The sequence below is a fragment of the Microcebus murinus genome, chromosome 22, assembly GCF_040939455.1.
Source record: "Microcebus murinus isolate Inina chromosome 22, M.murinus_Inina_mat1.0, whole genome shotgun sequence".
Classification (NCBI taxonomy): Eukaryota; Metazoa; Chordata; class Mammalia; order Primates; family Cheirogaleidae; genus Microcebus; species Microcebus murinus.
In genome coordinates this window covers 23884847-23904850 of record NC_134125.1, presented here as the reverse complement: position 1 = coordinate 23904850, position 20004 = coordinate 23884847, and the positions used below count along the sequence as shown (strand labels likewise).

General features: G+C 54.3%; 1 protein-coding gene across 2 annotated transcripts in view; it reads right to left on the bottom strand.

The window, feature by feature from the left end:
- The window catches only part of CABIN1 (calcineurin binding protein 1), a 170931-nt gene that overhangs the window by 38629 nt on the left and 112298 nt on the right, over nucleotides 1-20004 (bottom strand). For both annotated transcript variants that reach the window (XM_012749260.2, XM_075996734.1), the window contains 2 exons: nucleotides 17686-18020; nucleotides 5831-5944 (listed from right to left, as the gene is read on the bottom strand). In XM_012749260.2, the coding sequence (XP_012604714.1) occupies nucleotides 5831-5944; nucleotides 17686-18020 (449 nt within the window). The remainder of the gene's footprint in view (nucleotides 1-5830; nucleotides 5945-17685; nucleotides 18021-20004) is intronic.

The window sequence follows — 20004 nt, the reverse complement described above, 5'->3', positions numbered from 1 at the left end:
GGACCCACTGGGTGCAAAGGGCCTCCACTTCTAGGCATCTGTCCTAGAGACTCTTGCATGAGTGAGGAAGGAGACCCGAGAAAGCAGCAGTTTTTATAACAGTAGAGAACTGAAAGCCACCCATCCACTGGGAAGAGGGCAGGTAGACCAGCCAGGACAAACAGTGGCACACTATGCAGCATGACTAAAGCACAGGGAGTGTGACCAGTATCCACAGGCACCAACTGCTGGGCCAGGCCATGCAGAGGGGCCTATGTGGTGGGCACAACACTATGACCGCTGTCCCCATCTCAGGCTGCTCCACTCAAGCCAGGGAGGGCCTTGAGCTTCTGGAGAGCCCTGGCCAGCTGTTAACTGGGACTCCCCCAATCCCTGCCTCAGTCATGTCCCAGCATTGGCCTCTGGGATCAGCTGAGGGCTGCTGGGATCCTCAGATAAACTCCGAGGCCTCCGTGCAAGCCAATATCAGGGCCTAAGGATTAGCTGCACAGTGTGTGGACCGTGTGCTGATAGGTCTTGTCCACCTGTTGGGACCACCTGCGTAAAGACAGCCCCGTGCCTGTGACAGGCCAAGTGAGGGCTGGTTTGAAGCTGAACCTGCCTGTGCTCAAAGTCTGTGCTCTTCTTAGTGACCTGGGGCCCCAGGGCTGCCTACCTGAGCAGCAGGCAGACACGGAGGCCGGGGTGCTGTGGAGGAGACACTGTACGCAGGGCAGCCACAACAGGCCAACACCTCCCCTCTGCTCTCTCAAACTCAAGCCAGAGCCACTGCCCACCCCACACCAGCCTCAGAGGCAGGAGGTAGTGCCAGCCTGGCCCTCAACTCCTTCTGCTTCTTTCAGAGGCTGGAAACTGGGTTGAAACAAGAAAAAAACCTGCCTGCTAAAATAAGCAAACATTCTGGGGAAGGAGGGAGAATCATCTCTGGCTTGGTTACTATGGGAATCACGTTTCTGAATCAACTATGAGATGGGGAGAGAAGTTCACCCTGGACAAAGCAGCCTGGCTTCAGCCCATGCAGGCCTGCGTGGATAGCCCCAGAAGCTTCTGGGCACCTAGAGACAAGCCCTCAGCTTCCGTGGTGTGGGGAGCCAGCCAGCAGCACCTACCACCTAGCCTGGTGCCTGCTTTCCTGGGTCCCTCCACCCAAGGGAGGACTAGCCCCTGGCTCCTCCCTCTCTGTAGTCCCCTTTGGCCTGGGTCTGGCTCAGGAGAGGTCCTGCACCAGTACCCCGCAGGCCCAGGCTCACTGCCTCTCACCCTAGGCCCTGTGTTGTCCTGGGCTCCCTGCTCTATGCAGTTGGCCTGAGAAGCCACCTCTGAATCACCTGGCCACATGTCTTCTGCCAGTTCCTCCCAATGATGCAAAAGGACAGGCAACAGGCCCAGGCCAGGCCCTCAACCAGCAATGTCCAAAAACTCTGGCTCTGTTTTGGCAAAGACCAGACTGTTCTGCCTGGCAGGAGAGGCTGAGGTAAGGGCACCTTCAGCTGGGACTCTGGGCTGCCCTGGAGCATGAGTCTCAGTTCAGTGCTGGAGCTCTGACTTGGTGGGCTGACAGCTCTAGGAGCAGGGATTTGCCATGGCAGAGGTGGCAGTTCCCTCTCTGTGGATGCCGGTTCAATCCATGTGCAGGATAGTGGGACTGGACACTTCATTCCTCCCTCCTCCAGTAGTGTCCAGCCACACTGCTGGGCCCTGCCACATGCCATAGCTATGTCGCTGCAGGGGGCCGGCCAGCCGTGGGGCAGCTGTTAGGAAAGCTGATATAGGAATCCGAGGTCCCACTCCCCCGGGCCCCTCACACTCCTCACAAAGGCTCAGTCAGCTGCCTAGCCTGAGGAGCTCCCCTGAGGGTGTCAAGGGTGCCTTTAATCCTGGCCTCCCTCTCCAGCCCCCTTCCTGGCTGAGTTCACCCATCTTGCCAGTGGGAGCTCAGCTTCCTGTCCCTCCCATGTGCCCCATGGCAACCTATGATGGCATGAAGACTTTCATGCAGTGCTCTACTGTAAGCCTTGAGCATCCTGTGACCAGGGCCAAGGATCTCCCTGTCCCCACATCCAGCACTGGCTCAACCAGGAGAATGCTTAGAGACTACCCATTAAGGAAAAAGGGATGAATGGAATCAATCCACAAATACTCAGTGAACACTTCTTCTGGTCCAAGCTGGGCCAGGGGACTCAAAGAGGAACACAACAATAGCACATAGATGCTATGAGAGCAAAGACTGGGCCCACGCACGTGTCCGCCCACAGAGACTGGGCAGCAGCTGCAGAGAGCAAAATGGCCTGACCTCACATGGAAACTTCTATAAGACTTAGTGTTGGCAGAAAAAGCAAGTTGCCAAAAGCACACACACATAAACATATACAAATACACGTTTGTAAAAGCTGCAAGACAAACTTGTTTTAGTACACACACACTCAGAAAAAAAGTACAGCCCAGATGCTCACAGAAGCACCTCTGAGAAGGGTACAGCACCTGGGGGTGGACAGACAGAGGGCGTGGGCTCTGCTATGTGTCTGAACTGCTGGCAGTGACAATGTGATCCTATATGACTCACACTATTTTCAAAAATTGTCATTAAAGGATAATGGGAGGGTCCCCTGCTCAGGGCCTGAGGATGAGGGGCTGCCCAGACAGCTGGGTGAGTGACAGCAAGAGTGGGTGGTGTGTGTGGCCCGAGATAGCAGGCTTGGAGGACAGCACCCCTCGCAAGGACTGGCCCCCACCCCCTTGCCTTTGCCTCCCCTGGAGGAGGCAGGGACCCTGGGGCACGCTGGAAGGCAAGCAAGTGAGCCTGCTCGCCCCACCTACAGTCCATCTGCCAGAGACATGACCCCAGCACGGCAGAGTTGGCCAAGGGCTATCCTAACTGCTCCTTGGTAAACATGTTAGCAGTTTCCTCAGACCTGGGAAATACGCTGGACAGACTCACATGCTCAGGGTCAGCCCAGCACTTCCTGACACGCTGGGCATCAGGCATGGCTCAAGCAGCACAAGAAGACCCAACCCACCTTCCAAGAGGCAAGAATGCGGAAGAGGCCAGGAGGGAGCCCTGAGGGTGGTAAAAGCAGCAGGTTACCAGGCAGCATGGAGGAACACACAGCTGACCTGGAAGAGGCAGAAACCCCCAATACCCCTAGGGTAGGCTGGCGTGGCCTTTATCTACAGGGGTCTGTGCTGCCCACGGGCCTGGCCTACATGGGGTTCTGCCAGCCTTCCCTCCCACAGGCACAGCCTCAGACTGCTATTCAGTAGGATTTATTTTCTGGAAAGTCCCAGAAACCCAGGAGAAGCTGCAGTGAGACCAGTGGGAAAGGGGCCTGGAGCACCTGGCCATCAGCTGGGATGTGCTCGGGGAGCAGGCATCTGAGGGCCAGCTGCCCTAACTTTACCATTAGAAAGGCTTAGTGCATTACCTGTGAGGAAGACACAGGGGTTTCACCTCTCCTTCCAATATCACTGCACAGTCATTAAGAGCAAAGCACCAACAGTAGGGGAAGAAAAACTACTTTCTTACGTACCTACCATGTGCACATCTACCTATGCCAGATGTGCTAGGGACGTTATCCCATTATCTAACTTGATCCCTGCAGTTACTCTTCAAGGTAGGTAATGGAAGCTCATTTTGTTTTGTTTTAGAGACAGGTCTCGCTATGTCACTGGCTCGAATACAGTGGCACAACCATAGCTTACTGTAACCTTGAACTCCTGGGCTCCTGATCCTCCTGCGTCAGACTCCCAAGCAGCTGGGACTACAGGTGCATGCCATCATGCCAGGCAAACTTTAAAAAATTTTTTAGAGATGGGGTCTCACTATATTGCCCAGACTGGTCTCGAACTCCTGGCCTTAAGCAATCATCCCACCTTAGCCTTCTGGGTTGCTGGGATTACAGGCATGAGCTAGTGTGGCTGGCATTAGAAAGCCACTTTAAAAGTGAGTAACCCATGAGCTCAGGAAAATTCAGCAACTTGCCTGACTTTAACTTTCGTCTATCAAATGCAGAAAAATAGGTTTGCAAAATACTGACAAAGGGCTCAATTCATTAATGTATAAAGAGCTCTTATAAATCAATAAGAAAAGGACCAATAGTGCAGAAGAAAAGTCAACATGGGTAGAAATTACACAGAAGTTAAAAGTATTAACATGGTATCATGGTCAATTCCCATTTATTATGAATGAAATACAATACCATTTTTACCTATTACCTATTAAAGAGCATATATTAAAAAGTTCGATAATACAGAATGTTGATGAGGTCTGAAAAAAATGAGCCTTAGGTTGAGACTGGATCTTGGAAGGTTCATATCTATTAAGACTTTAAAGGTACCACAAACCCTTTGACCCACGAATTCTGTTTCTAGGAATTTATCCTATGAATGGACTCCCACAAATGTGCAAGGATATATATATATATATATATATATATATATATATATGTGAAGCATTGTTGGTAGTAACAAAAGACTAGAAATAATCTAAGTGCCCATCAATAGGGGATGGGTAGGTAGACTGTGAGACATCCCTATGTTGGGAGTACGATGCAGCTGTTACAAATAATGATTAAGTTATAAGACACTAAGAGAAGCTGTTAAGTGAAAAGAAACAGGGAGTGGAAGCATGTGGCTTTTGCCCTTTGTGTACATCTATATGCACTAGCTTATAAATGGACAGACACCCTCTGGAAGGACACATAGGACAAGGAAGGGTGGCTGCTGTGGGGAAGGGCTGTGGCCTGGGTGTGGGGGTGGGAGGGCACCTCTCTTTTCTGGCAAATCTCTTAGTACTATGTAGATCAATTACCAATGACACCTATGGCTTGTCTACAAAGCACCAACAGAGAGAGGGTGGGCAGATGCAGGGTTCCCAGGCTCTGGAGCCCCCACCCTGCCCCCAGAAGATTGCAGCCTGGAAGAGGGGAGGAGCCATAGCCCCAGACACTTCCACCTGCTGGCCAGCTCTCACCAGGGACCTGCCTGCCCACACACCCTGAGAACCAGCCTTTGTCACACACTTCCAAGACCTGAGCCCTGTCCTGCTCAGCTCCTGTTCATGTCAACCACACCCTTTAGATTTTCTATGAATAACAGAATTAGGAAAAATACAGGAGACCAAAGCTCAGAGGAGCTGTGTGACTTGCCAAAGCCACCCAGCTGGAAGCTGGCTGTGCTGCGAGGGGCAGTAGAGGACAGATGAGGACTTGGAGGTATAGAGAAGTGAGGGGACATCTGTCTCTGCGTAGGTCAGAGCAAAGGAAGGAGGGCTGGGCCCAGACAGGTTGTCAAGGAGGGGCAGATGCAGGCCTTAGGGACAAGGGGCAGACAGGCCTAGGTGATAGGTCATATCCTGCCCAAGGAGTGGGTCTCCACTTCCACACAGAATATCAGGGCTGAATGGCACTGAAAGCCCAGCATTGGCCAAACTCATTGTTTCTTAAGCAGTCAAGCTGTCTTCAGTCAGAATGTCCTAGGTGTCCAAAGCCACAGAAGGGCTGGAGGAACTGCTCCATGGGCCTAGAGCCCCTCTCACCACTGCCTGTGTGGCCCTGGGATACCCGGGGCTTCACAGAACAGACTGAGCTTACGCACACCTCTCCCCACAGATGGGCAAACTGGTGCCTGGGAGGGGCAGTGACCTGCCAGATGTCATTCAGCAAGCATGGCTCCATGCCCGAGCCTGGCGAACTCTGGAATGAGCCACCCAGCTTCTGAGGATGCCACATGCCTGTGGCCCTGGGAATGCCCACCCAGGGGGTCAGTTCGTGCACCTTCAGTGAAAAGCAGCCACAGCAAGCAGGCTCAGAAATCAACAAGGCAAAGTACTCACGTTGAAGAAATTGGTCTTGTTCCTCTCGCAGAAGAGCCCCTGTGCCGGCATGTGCTGCAGTTGTTGCCATGGGATACTGCTGCCTAGCAACACGTCGCGGGCCCACTGGAGGTTCTGAGGAAACAAGAAGTAGGTTGGAAGTGAGTGTGTGGGCTGCTCAGGGCGCCCACAGGGAAGACAGGCGGCCTCTTCCTCCCTGGCTGCACAGGCAAACCACGATGAGCAGTGGCTCCTGCAGACATCACTCCCACAGCTCCAGGTGGCTCTGGTCGTGGGCTTTGATCATCAGGCTGTGGGATGCATTTCCGGAACTGATCTCTTGCCCAGCACAGATGACTTAGGAATGTGGCCTCAGAATGCCCAAGGCGGGCACTGACAGGGCTCCTGGCCTGGCCTAGCCTGCAGAGTTCCATGTGGACCCTGTGCCTACCTTCTGTCACGGGGACCCTCACTACCCCAAACAGCAGCCCTGACTTGTCAGGAATCAGCAGTGCTCCTTACTTGTGGCCAGCAGTATGAGCCTTGGACTCGGAGTGCTGGGCTCTGGCCACAGTGCTCAGGCTGGTGCACTCTGGGCAGTGGGGCCTCTTGGTGGAATCCAGGCCCGGGGGGACTATGGTGTAGGGGAGAGGGTGAACATGGGCCTGGCTGCCTCAGCCTTCTCACTGGCCCAGAGAGCAGGCCCTCCCCACCAGTTGCCTGGCCAGCAACTCTCCCCTCTCTGGTCTTAAGTACCTTACATGGGCCATCTCACCCCACCTCAGGGCAGTGCTGTCCTACAAGGAACGGGCCGGCAGGAGGCAGAGCTGGGCCTGGCACCCAGGACTGCACAGTGCCAGACCCCTTCCCTTCCACAGCACCCACGCTCCCCGGCAATCTGTCCTCCCTTCCCCCTCAGGTCCCTTGCTTGCTTTCCCTAGCCCTGGGCCTAGGCTTTCACTGCCTCACATCCTGGCCTGCAACCTGTCCTAAGTGCTCCCATTTTGCTCACCCCTGGCCGGGGTAAATGTACTGAATCGTTCCCCTCATCACCATGTGAGGCAAAAGTGCAAACCCCAGCTCCCTTGGCTGGGGGGGGGTGGCTCACGCCTGTAATCCTAGCACTTTGGGAGGCCGAGGCAGGTAGATTGCTAGAGGTCAGGAGTTTGAAAATGAAACGAAACCCAGCTCTCCACTTGCTGGCTATAGGGCCTGCACTGGCCTGCCTCTGAGCTTCCACCCGTCTCTGCACGGAGAGCCACAACCCCAGGCTGCTGTGGGGACTGCGCACTGCTCCCTAGCACCAGGCAGGACCCTGCAGCAATGTGCAGAAGGCTTGCCATTCTCCTGCTAAGAGCCCACCTTGGGCCTAGACACCTGGTGGGACACTCATCTGACTTGCCAAGATCAGCAGCAGAGTCAACTTCAACTGAATCAGCAAGAGGAGCCCTGTGTAGGCAATTCCTCTCTTGTAGAAGCTCAGCTGCTGTCAGGAGGCCCTGCTGCGGCTGCGGTATGCTGAGGCATTTTTCCCTTCAGCATTCACAGGCTATCCTAGGGCCGCAGGCACCGAAGGCCACAGCCATTCTTGTTGAGTGGATAGGCTTCCTGCCTGCTAAGGAACCCCCTTCCTGCCCCCACCTGAGAGGAAGAAGCAGCAGGCAGAGGCGGCTACCAGACAGCAAGAGGCAAGAGCCCTCAGAAAAGCAAGAGCCCAACCAAGAGCAGAGGCCACTCTGCTCCACACTGCTGGAAAAGAGTCAAATATCCAGTCCTAGTCTTCAAATTTTAAGCAATACCCTAGGAGGAACAACTTGTAGTTCATATTCAAATGTCCATGGCAGTGCCCAGCCAAGCTTGGGACCCAGGCCACCATGTCCAGAAGTCTCCTGAGGCTGGTTACAAGTCTCCACACCCACCCTTGCCTGTAGGCCACATGTTCCCACTCCACAGAGGGTCCCAGGAAGGAGGGTCAGCCACGAGAGACTGAGCACAGACCGGGGAAGACAGGGGTAGGCCCAGGTGTGCTTGATTAAAAGGAATAAAATCCAAGATTAATTCTAGTGAGCTCATGAGGGCTCTAAGAGGAAGGCCTAGGCATCCCAGGAGAGATGCTCACAAGCTGCATCAGTGCCCAGCCATGAGTACTTGGTCCGAAGTTTCTCCCAAGGGACATATGAGAGGCTCAGCCCAGGAAAGTGCTCACTGCTGATCTAATCAATCACAGCTGGACTCACAGAAGGGGATGTGGGTCAGGAGACCATCACCTGCACTTCTTTTTTTTTTTTTTTGAGACAGAGTCTCGCTTTGTTGACCAGGCTAGAGTGAGTGCCATGGCGTCAGCCTAGCTCACAGCAACCTCAAACTCCTGGGCTCAAGCAATCCTCCTGCCTCAGCCTCCCAAGTAGCGGGGACTACAGGCATGTGCCACCATGCCCGGCTAATTTTTTCTATATATATTAGTTGGCCAATTAATTTCTTTCTATTTATAGTAGAGACGGGGTCTTGCTCTTGTTCAGGCTTGTTTCGAACTCCTGACCTCTAGCAATCCGCCTGCCTCGGCCTCCCAGAGTGTTAGGATTACGGGCGTGAGCCACCGTACCCGGCCATCACCTGCACTTCTAATACACAGGTGAGTGCACCTGATCAAGGAGGTAAGGCACAAAGGACATCTACCTCTGACCCAGTCTGAGAAGGTCAGGGAGGCTCCTGCAGTAGATGGCACTGTGGGCTGTGGTTTGCACAAGGTCTGACTCACTGAAGCGAGACCCAGGATAGGCGGGCCAGCCAGGGCCTAGCCAAGGAGTTGGAGGGGATCAGATATGGCCCCCTGGGGGGACCCATGAGGAGCTGGGGTCTGGGAGACAGGAAGGAACTGCTCTGACAATGGGCCTGAGGCCGAGAGAACCAGGGCAGGCTACCCAGGGTCTGAGCCTGTAAACATCCTTCCCCTCCTCTAGGGCCCCTGGCCTCAGTGTGTGGCAAACATCTCCTCCAACTGAGTGACTCCATAAGACTCAGGGCATGGGCCTGGCCTGTGCTATACAGGAGACCTAAGAAAAGTTACCCCAGAGCCAGGACCCAAAGCTGCTTCTGGGGCTCCTTGGGGATATGTGGGAAGTGTACAGGTAACCTCTTTAAGTAGCAACAGTTCAGGGCAGGGGGAGGAGATGGGAGAACCTGGCTTGAAGAAACATCTCCATAGTAGCTGTCATTTTCTTAAGAACACTAAGGAAATAAAGCCCCAACAGAGACTTCCTTCTCACTAGGACAGGAGAGAAAGCAGCCCCAGGGCCAGGGTGGACAGAGTTGGAGAGCCTCTACTGCCCTGCCTGGGCACGACATTGTAGGCCCTGTGGTCATGGGATGGAATGGGAATGTACATTTCTCTCCGGCCAGGCTTTCTACCACTCTGTAGCTTCCTTCTCCAATGACACCTGCGCCAAGCCAGTCCTTCCCCTACTTGGACCAGAGAGGGAGGAGGCAGCAGGAGAGGTTTCTGGGGCACTTGCAAAGAGTGCAGAAAGAGCACTGGCCTACCAAACTTGACCTGGATTACAAACTAGCCTTCTGCAGACTTGGCCACTGCACACAGTGGACAGTGTGTTTCCTCAGCTAGCGCCAATCAATGGCTAAGGCACAAATTGTCCAGATAGCTCATGGGAGCCCTCAGCTAATTCATGTCTAAGGCCCCAGATGGGAGCTGACAGGGTGTAGACCTGCCTGGGCAATGGTGGGTGCCAGGTAGCTGGGGTGGACGAGGGGGGCAGAGATTGTGTCAGGCACTTGCTGGGCCTCTACAAGGGGCAGGAGGACCTGACCCACATGGCACACCTGTAGCATGCGGCTGGCCCTGCAGCTTTTCAGTACGGTGAGGCAACATAATGCTGCCCTGGCTGTGCCCAGCGCCATGACTCCTCATCACATACAGTTGCCAGTTTACCAATGAGGAAACTGAGGCTTAGGGAGTTTCAAGAGCTTGCCCAAGGTCCCAGAGCCAGGAAGTAGCAGAGCTGGCCTTGCACTCTGGTTTAGGCTGGAGGGACTCTAAGGCCTGGGCTGTTCCCCTGCCCCTGACCTGTCCACCACAGGTGGGCAAATGACCTTACGAGTCTGCCTGGCACATGCTGTGTGCTGGACACTGTGCCGGCCACGAACAGCAGCTTCCACTGCCAGCCCTCTCTCAGGCTTTGTGCAACCTGTCACCATACCCCTGGTGCAGAGCCCCTGGCTCACAGGCACCTCTGGAAATGGGAAGAACCCCATGGAGCCACTCACCAGATAACAGTACACATGTTCCTTGCTCCATGGGCCCTGATGCTTGTGTGCAGACCCTGCTCTGACAGAGGATGCACAGAGGCTGAGAGTCCTGAAGAGATCTTGGCAGGGGGAAGAAGCCCAGAAGCACACAGGTACCTCAAAGTCCTCCCGTGACCACCGTCTGGACCATCCCTGCTCCCCTGCAGAAGGCAGAGGGAACTTCTGACTGCCCTGCTCAGAGGCCTTTGGGCTGTACCTCCCTCAGAGCAAGGGCTGGCTCCATGCCTCAGTCCACCTGCCTGCACATTGGCTCATCTCCTCCCGCTCCCCTTGGGTACAGCACTCCAGCGACACTTGCCTCTGCTCCCACCTTGGTCCCTGCAGGTTTCTTGGCCTGGTGACATCGCACTTGAACCCCAGAGGGCCTCCTGTAATAATGTCCCCACACCCCTACGGCCACCTTACATAGCCTCTTCACTGACTAACAGATGGGTATGCCATGTGCTCCCACCTCTCTTGTCAGTCCCATGAAGGCAGGGACACAGTTGGACTTGTTCATTCATGGCTCCTTGGGGCTAGACCAGTTTGGAGCCCACAGAAAGGACGCAATAGACATTCATGGGAAGAATGAAAGAAAGATGAGCAGAGTTTAAGCTTTTGGAAAATGGGAAGGAAGACTACGTCAACAGTCTGAGGTGCAGAACCCGGGAGCGGCAGCCATTTTCCATCTCCAGCTACCAGCAGGCATTACCAAGCCCCCACTACATGCAATCCTTGGAAGGCTACAGTTAGAGATGCAAGCCACCTCACCCCAAGACTTTTTGTTTCCTGTGTAAAGGGGAAGGAAGCCTGGAGGGCTCCCAGGAGCTTTGACAGTTGGCCTGTGTGTTGTATTGAAGCTATTGACAGTGCCGGTATGAGTGAGTGGGCAGAGACAGGGCTTGAGGGCATGGACTGTTGCTTAGCTGGCCCTGAAAAGCCCAACGCCAGGTACCCAGGCTTTGGGCAAGGCCTGAGCAGCCCCACTCAGACCCTAGGCCCTGGTGTCCTCCTTCATGAGGGTGTTCTTACTTTTGGACTCTTGTCCACAGCAGGCCCCTGCCTTTCTCCCGGGCACCTAAGATGTGGCCTCCCCTTGCCCTCATCTCCTGGGGGTTGCCTGGTGAGGGAGACTCGTGGCAGCGGTTCTTGATGAGTGTAGGGTAGGGGTGGAGATCTGTTCCCCAGCGGGGATGTGGCAATGTCTGGAGACATTTTTGGTTGTCACAGGTGGGGGAATGCTACTGGTATCTAGTGGACAGACACCACTGACCATCCTGCAGTGCACAGGACCCCCCCACAACAGAGAATTATTTGGCCCCAAATGTCAGTAGTGCCTTGGGGGAGAACTCTGTTCTATGCAGTACATCGGTATGCCATGAGTCCAGGGATACAGGCCACTTCTACAGTGAGAACAAAATATGTATATGTGAAAAGTTAAAGGCTGACTCTAGCCCCACCAGACCCATTCCTGTCTCCAGGCATGCATGTTGGCTGCGTGTCCACTTGGAAGCTGCCCCCCTTGAAAGTCTCGTGGCCATCAGGGCTCTCTCACCTAATCCAGTCCTTGCTTAGATAGGCCTTCCCAGACCTCCCTGTCTCAACAGCCGCCCTTCTCCCTACACCCCATCGAGGTTTTTCTTCCCAGACTCATCAGTAGCTGCCAGGGGTGTGCTTTTTCCTCCCCATCCCCTCAGACAGGGACCTCTCACATGACAACCACTCAGTAGACAGCTGCTGGATCAATGAATTTACAGAGATGCTCAGGAAACATGCTGGAGGGAGCACACCAAACAATTTTGTCATGTCATGGGCTGTGGGACAATGTGGGAATTACATTCTCTTTTCCAAGTTTAAATAATATTATCGGCAAGAAAATTGGCTGGGTGAAGTGGCTCACACCTGTAATCCTAGCATTTGAGAGACTGAGGCAGGAGGATTGCTTGAGACCAGGGGTTCAAGACCAGCCTGGACAACATAGCGAAATACCCCCCCCCATCACACACAAAATAGAAACATTAGTTGGGCATGGCGATGTGAGCCGCCATGTCCCATGAGCCTCCTGAGTAGTCCCAGCTACTCAGCCTCCTGAGTAGCTGGGACTACTCAGGAGGCTGAGGTGGGAGGATTGCTTAAGCCCAGGAGTTTGAGGTTGCTGTGAGCTATGATGAGCCACTGCACTCCAGCCTGGGCAACAAAGTGAGACCCTGTCTCGAGAAAAAAAAAAAAAAAAAGGTGCTGGCAGACTGCTCAAACTTATTCAAACTGCCAGAATGTACAACTCTTTGTGGGGGAGATGACCAGGAAAGCAATGGCTATTATGGGGGCAACTTGTCCTACCTTCTGTGGCCCTCAAAGGCTTAGCAGAATATTCAAACTATGTGGCAGACAGACTTTGAAATGCACAATCAAGATTCCTAAGTTGAAAAAAATATCAAATTCTCATTTTTGCAAGCTACACAAAGTAAAGCTTGATGAGAACCTGGTTGGTTGGAATCTACAGCAGCCCAGGACATGCATGTGGGGACATTGGGCACAGCACCATTTTGTGGTGCGGGCTACTTTTATATCCCACAGCTGAGCACACAGTACCTGAGGGCCCTCCCACCAGAAGCTGGCCTCTAGCCAAACCCAGGGCCTGGGCTCCTCCCACATAGGCCCTGGGCCAGAGAAGTGTGGCGTGAAGGGGCCAGTGCAGCCACGCTGCTCCCCTCACACCCCAGGTAAGTGGACTTGGATAGTATTGTCTTTTTATGACTGGCTATTTCACTTAGCATCATGTCCCCAAGGCTCATCCATGTTGTTCCATGTGATAGGATTTCCTTCCTTTCTACATTGTCTTGATTACTGTAAATTTGTAGTAACTTTTAAAATTGCAAAGTATGAGTCCTTCCAAGTTTGTTCTTTTACAAGACTGGCTCCAAGGACCATCTTATAAGCTACCTGCCCTAGACCCTTACAGCAAGAGCTGTAGGAGGTGAAGGCTCCGCTCCCAGCTGAGCAGGAGGCGACCAGGAGAGCAGGACAGGGGTGCCCAGGCCCTGGCCTTCTTCCTGGATCCCATCAGTGAAGGTCAGAGCCCTCACGATGAGAGGTGTCCTGATGCCATGTGCACTCTCTCCCAGGCTGCCCATGTGGGATCAAGGGACCAGAATTTTGAGTGTCAATTGACAGCTCGGGGCCCAAAATCCTGACAAAGACTGTGATTCTGGAGACTGTAAGTGATACAGTAAGCTAGAATGAGGGCCCCTGTGGCTGTCGGTGTATGTGATCTTGCCTTTTTAAGTGGAGGGCATGCAGGTCAGCAGGAGGCCGGCCCTCAGGAGCCAAGGGTGCCTATATGCAGCCAACCTTGGGCAGTAGGTTGGCCTCAGGGCAGACTCAGCCTTGGCCACTGAAACCCAGGCAGGGAGCCCCCAGAAAGCCTGGTAGAAGGGCAAGGAGCCCTGGGAGATGCTGACACCAAAGAAATGGGCCTGACTAGAGGGGAGGGACTGTTAGCTCAGGGTGGCACATTGTGTGTTGGGCACCACCCTGGTACCCCAGCCCGTATCTCATTGTCACAATAATGCTACTTTCATGCCACCATCATTCTCATTTAGCAGAGAAGAGTCCTGGGCCTCTCAGAGTTCCTACACAGAGCTAGGATCTGAACCCAGGTGAGGCCAGCTTCAGAGCGCATGTTCTCTCCCCCTCACCAAAAAGCCCCACTGCCAGCAGCTAAGCAATGTCACATGCCCTGAAGGCAGTTTCTCTGCAAGGCCTGGGCAGGCTGAGCCTCACCTGGGGGCTCGTGAAAGACCCAGGGTTCAGGGTCAACCACACATAAACCACACAGTTTTGCACAGGCTCTGCCTGCTGGGCCCCCTCTGAAGATTCAGACATTGGACACTCCAGTGTGCCACTGAGCCTTGAGAAGGGAACAGGAAAATGCCACTGCCAAGTCCACAGGTGGGATTTTATGAAGAAATGTGTTGCTGTCAAATATACAGCAGGAAGTGTTTGTTACCAAACAGCTGTGTTTGGAAAGTGGTAAATGCTTGCCAGTTAATGGTTCCACATTAGTCAGTGACAGCACAGAGTTGTGTCCCCAGATATGTGGATGAGCTGCTGCCAGGAGAGCTGACACTCAGGCCTGGGTGGAACAGCGCCCAACCCCCAGCACAGCGTGCTTCAGAGGTCACAGTCAGGGGCTAGGGTGTGCTCAGAAGTCTGGAGACCACCTGAGGCACATCCGGCACCTGCACCAGAGCTGCCTTGAGCAAGCAAGGCTGTGGGTAGGCAGTGTGGCCATGGGTAGGGAATGTTTGTTGCTTAGGGGGTCTCTCTTAGAAACAAGACCAGCATTCCATTTCCGAAAACCAAGGAACTCGACCTGGGAACACAGCCAAGTGAAGAGTCTGCAGAAACTGAGTGTGACAGCTGTGGGGGGTTGTTTGGAAACAGTAACATCAATGTGCAGACAGGCCTAAGGCAGTCTCCACCTACCCAGCTGGGTACACTCACCCCACTGACCATCATAGAGCTACCAAAATGACCTGGGGGACATTCATGGAAAGAGCGAAATGGCAAACCAAGAGTGTGGGTGCTCTTAACAGTGCATGTGGGACAGTGGTGCAATGTGGCACTAAGCTGTGTGTGACCCTGAGCCTGGGTTCCCAGATGTGCAGTGGAAGGAACGTGATCCCTGCCTCTGGGACCTGGAGCACTTGATGCTTCACAAGCACACAATCAATGGTGCAGGTGGGCCAGGCACGGTGGCTCACGCCTGTAATCCTAGCACTCTGGGAGGCCGAGGCGGGCGGATTACTCGAGGTCAGGAGTTCAAAACCAGCCTGAGCAAGAGCGAGACCCTGTCTCTACTATAAATAGAAAGAAATTAATTAGCCAACTAATATATATAGAAAAAATTAGCCGGGCATGGTGGCACATGCCTGTAGTCCCCGCTACTTGGGGGGCTGAGGCAGGAGGATTGCTTGAGCCCAGGAGTTTGAGGTTGCTGTGAGCTAGGCTAATGCCATGGCACTCACTCTAGCCTGGTCAACAAAGTGAGACTCTGTCTCAAAAAAAAAAAAAAAAAAAAAAAGATGCAGGTGCACAAGACCTGGGAGAGATACAGGCTGGGCGTCCCAAATCTGAATATCCAAAACCCAAAATGCTCCAAAATCTAAAACTTTTTGAGCACTGACATGACAGTTTCAATTTTTGGCTTAGGGATACTCAATTGGTAAGTATAATGCAAATATTAAAAAATAAAAAGCCCAACTCCAAAACACTTCTGGTTCTGAGCATTTCATATATGAAGGATACTCAACCTGCACCAGACATGAAATAGTTTGGTTTTAGGGTGGTAGCATTGTGGTTATCTCTCTCACAACTTTTCTTTAATTTTGACATAATTACCATTTTCTACTTTTAAAAAACTACCAAGAGAGGGGACAGGTTGTAATAACAGCACTCTGGACCTGGTGCTATGCTAAGCACTTTACATGCACTGGCTCCCCCAAGCTCAAAATCAAGCTGTTTAGTGGGGAAGTAGACGCTGGATGGCTGGGGCCGGCACTGCAGCGCAACTCTCCTTCCACCCAGTCCTGCACCCTCTCCTTATGAGAAGTGCCGACCTCTAATACATATTTTGCACTCCAAATTCCATCTTGGCAACTGCTTCTGGAGAAGGCACCCTACAACAGCATGGGGGAGGGTCTGAGCTTCTGAGCTAAGCACCCGGAGCGCCAGGCGCTGGTCAGAGCTGACTACAGCTGGGGGTGGTGGTGTGCATGGCTGCTCGTGGAGCATCTGAACAGTAGCCGTGGGACACCCAAGGTAGGGGAGGACAGGACGATGGTTACTAGTGCCCGCCCCCCTGTTCCCGCCCTGAGATGTGTGAGGGCTCTTGCAGTGGGCTCTGTGCTCCCAAAAGAGGGAATGGGGAAAAGTTCCCAAAGCAGTGATGGATCTGGGGTGGGGGATACATATGCACTGTGGCCTCTCAGGCCTGAGGACTGCTTCAGCAGTGAGGACATATATTGGTTGGGGCTTATTAAAACCCTGGTCTGCCTGGGTGTAGAAGGCATGGGCCAGTGAGGTAAGGTCCACTGCCAAGTGCAGGCTGGGCAGTGAGGGAGCCACACTGTGTGGTGCCAGCAGCAGGAACAGCCAGTGGGCAACCAGGGACGCCAGAGCTGGCCATTGTTTACCGGCACATACCTTACCTCGAACCAGAGCCCTGGATGAGATCTCCTCCCTCCCCAGGCCTGCTCCACCTGCTGCTCTGAGGAAATTAACCAGGCCACATGAGTGTGCCAGTCACCGGGGGACAGGGCACTTACTTTCCTGCACATAGCCAGTACCCAACCAGGGCCCATCTCTCCAGCTAACTGCCCTTCCTGGTTCTTCAAGCAGCCCACAGAGAGAGTTGTGGGAGACTAGCAGCGAACCTCTGGGAGGAGGACCTGACTGAGTCTCACAGCCAGACCCCAGCGACCATCCCTGCTCGCCCTGCCCCCACCCCCGGCCATCATGCACTGATGCTCACCCAGGATGACCACTGTCCTGGGCTGCCTGCCCTGTCTGGGTGCTCTCCCTTTCCTCCAGCCTGCTGTTACCTCCCCTCCCCACCCCCACTCACACAGGTCTCAGCATAAAAGGTGTCTTCATGGAGCTACAGCAGCACCCCCCCCAATCCGGGCACCCTATTACTTTCTCTGTAGTACTGATCACAATGAGACCTGCTGTTTCCTTCTTGCATGTTTTGGAATCTGCTCCCCCCTGAGGATGTAGCTCCATGGAGCAGCCACCACATCAAGGACACTGTCTCCCCAACACCTCCTAGGTGAGTGAGGAGTGACTGAAGGAAAAGAAAGTCACCCGTTTTAGGCCCTGCACAGGCCACACTCCCTCCACAAATGCTAAATGCCAGCAGAGCGATCTGGCTGGGAAGCCCCTGGAAGCTCTTTAGCCTGGGACACAGCTGTTAAGAACTGCCATATCATCTGCTTTCCAAAAAGAGCTGGTGGAGTCTAGTCTGTCAGCACCCGACCCCATGAAGCCGAGGCTGTGAAGATGGTTCTGGCAGCTGCACCAGAGAGAAGAGCCCAGGGATAGGGCATGGCAGGAGGCCTCTGCAAGATGCAGCCGGCGGGATGGGGCCTGGGGAAGCAAGGCTGGGAGAGAGAACAGGCAGGGCCCCTCGGGCACCTAGAGGATGTGCCTGCTGGGTGCTGAGATGATGGCTGACCCGCAGGGGCAGGGAGACCGATACTGAGTGTGAATTGCTGTGTGGCCCTCAGAAGGAAGAGCAGCTGAGCTGGGGCCCTCATCCCTCATCCACAGTGTGTCTCTGAGCCTATGAGGTCCTCCCACACCCGCGCTTCCCTCCATCCCTGGCTGAGACCTTAGCCCCAGCCCCCTCCCCTGACAAGCTGGCCCACTCCCTGGGCTGACCCTGCCTCTCCCAGTTCTCCTTGCCCACCCATGCGCTGCTATCAGGGTACTGAGTCTGTCTTGGCTCTGCCTGCCTGCCCTGGGAAGAAGAGCCACACCCTCTCCCCGGCCGCACGGCTGGGCAGCCCACTCACCCGGTGGGTCTTGCTGTAGGTGTAGAGGAAGGCCAGCCGGTAGAGACTCTTATAGTGCTGGGGGAAGCGGCTCAGGCACAGGTGGAAGGAGGTGATGCACTGCTCCGTGAGGAACTGCCGCTGCTCCTCAGCGCCGGCTGGCAGCCCCTGGGGAAAGGCCACTGGCTCCCCCACCAGGGTGTCCCCTCTCTTCCTCCCATCCCAGAAGACGGATGCAGACGCCAGGGGCTTGATGGGGATGCAAACAGCAGCTGGGGGATCTGTAGCAGGCTTCTGGCCACCTTGCTCTGTGGTCCGGAAGCCTTCTGTACTCTCCGAGGACTCCTCGGTTTTTCCTACAGTTGAGAAGGAAAAGAAAGTCACTCTGGCCCTCCAGTGGTCCACCACCAGTGATGGAGGCACCTTGGGAAGGTGATCAGAACAGCTGGGTTGGTGCCCTTGCCGGATGGATGCTGGACCAGCAGTGGTAGGCGCAGGGCTCCATGCTGGCTCTGCTCCACACCGAGGCCTCCTGCTCTGTGAAACAGGACGTCCCAGCTGTCATGCAGCAGAGGCCCAGAGGATACAGAAAGTGCAGGCGATGAGCTGGGCTTCAGTCTTCCCCTCTGAGTGGTGGCATAGGCTCTCCCACCTTTGGGGGCTGGTGTATGGGGAAGCAGCCCACAAACGGTAGGTGTTCTCACCACCATCAGCAAAAAAAAACAGCCAGAAAGGGCTCACAAAGTGCCACATCTGCTCCACCACTCAGTGCCTCAGCCAGCAACCTGCCTGACATCCCTCAGAGCTGCTGCTGCTGCCGTGTGTGAGCCAAGTGTTCACACATGGGCTCCCATCCGACCAGCCCAGCACCTGAACACCTTGACCTGCTCTACCAAGGACAGCAGAGCTGGGCAGCACAGGAGAGCCCAGGCTGTGTGGCGGGGGCTGCAGGGCTGGCCCCAGGATGATGACAGCAGGCTGGGTGACCTTGGAGGCACAGGTTCCTTGGCTATAGAAGGAGGCTGTCTGGTCCTGGAGGGAGGGATGGAAGGAAGGGGTAAGGGACAAGGGAAGGGGTAAGGGCAAGGTAGCCTGTGGCTATGGTTTCTTTCTTTCACCCAGGAGTTTGGCACACCCTACACAGCCTGCCTGAAGCAGGCCACAGAAGCACCACCAGTGCTTTTTTAAAGTTTAAAACATATTTTTTGGAGATAGGGTCTCTATAAACATAGCTCACTGTAACCTTGAACTCCTGGGCTCAAGTGATCCTCCTACCTTAGCCTCCTGAGTAGCTGTGACTACAGGTGCACACCACCATGCTTGGCTAATTTTTCTATTTTTTGTAGAGATGGAGTCATGCTATGTTGTCTAGGCTGGTCTCGAACTTCTGGCCTCAAGTGATCCTCCCACCTCGGTCTCCCAAAGTGCTGGGATTACAGGATTACAGGTGTGAGCGTGCTGGGCTTAACATCAACCCTAAGGCAGTCTGCACTGTGGGTTGAACGCCTGACAGCCCTCTCCCTACTGTAGTAGTGCCTAGAGACAGCTGGAGCCTGCTGGGGCAAGGCCCAGTAGTAGAGACTAAGGCCCCAAGTTCCCCTAATGCCACGCCCAAGGCTAACCCTGCAGACATAAGGTGTGTGGCAGGCTTGCCCACAATCACTCTCCTTACTGGGGAAAGAATCTGAGCAGCCATCCCTGTGCTCCCTTAGTTACCCGCCATCAGTCTGGCCAGCCCTCCCTCCCTCTGGCATTCTCCCTTGGGGTCCCTGCCTCTGCACTGTTACTCTTTTCCCTGGATACAATGCCCTTCTCCTTCCCCTGCCTTCTTGTTGTCAGAAATGCCAACAAGGCCACACAATGCCCTTCTCCTTCCCCTGCCTTCTTGTCAGAAATGCCAACAAGGCCACACAGTGCTTTCCAATTATAATACTAGCAGCATGAAGATGAGAAGGTCTCCTACCAATAGAAAGCAAGGGAGATGTGTGCTCTGGCTGCTCCAGCCCAGGCCAGCACCTGCCGCTGGCAAGGAGGGCTGGTTTAGAGTGCCCTCACAGTATGTGCCAAGGCCGGCAGAGCAGAGGAGCCCTCTGATCCTTGTCACCCATGGAGATCCCAGGAGCATGGAGCACAGACCCGCCTCCAGCTGAGCCTCTGGACTCACGTGTACCGATGGCCGCTGAATTAAGGGTCCTACTTACAGAAGAGCCTGACCACATCTTAGAGAGATATAACAGCTGAGAGAACCACACCAAAAATCTGCCCTGACAGAGACCTCACGTCTCCGTCTCTTGAATTCTGAGATCCTCTCACCCAGATTCCACTGGCCTGAGACCAGAG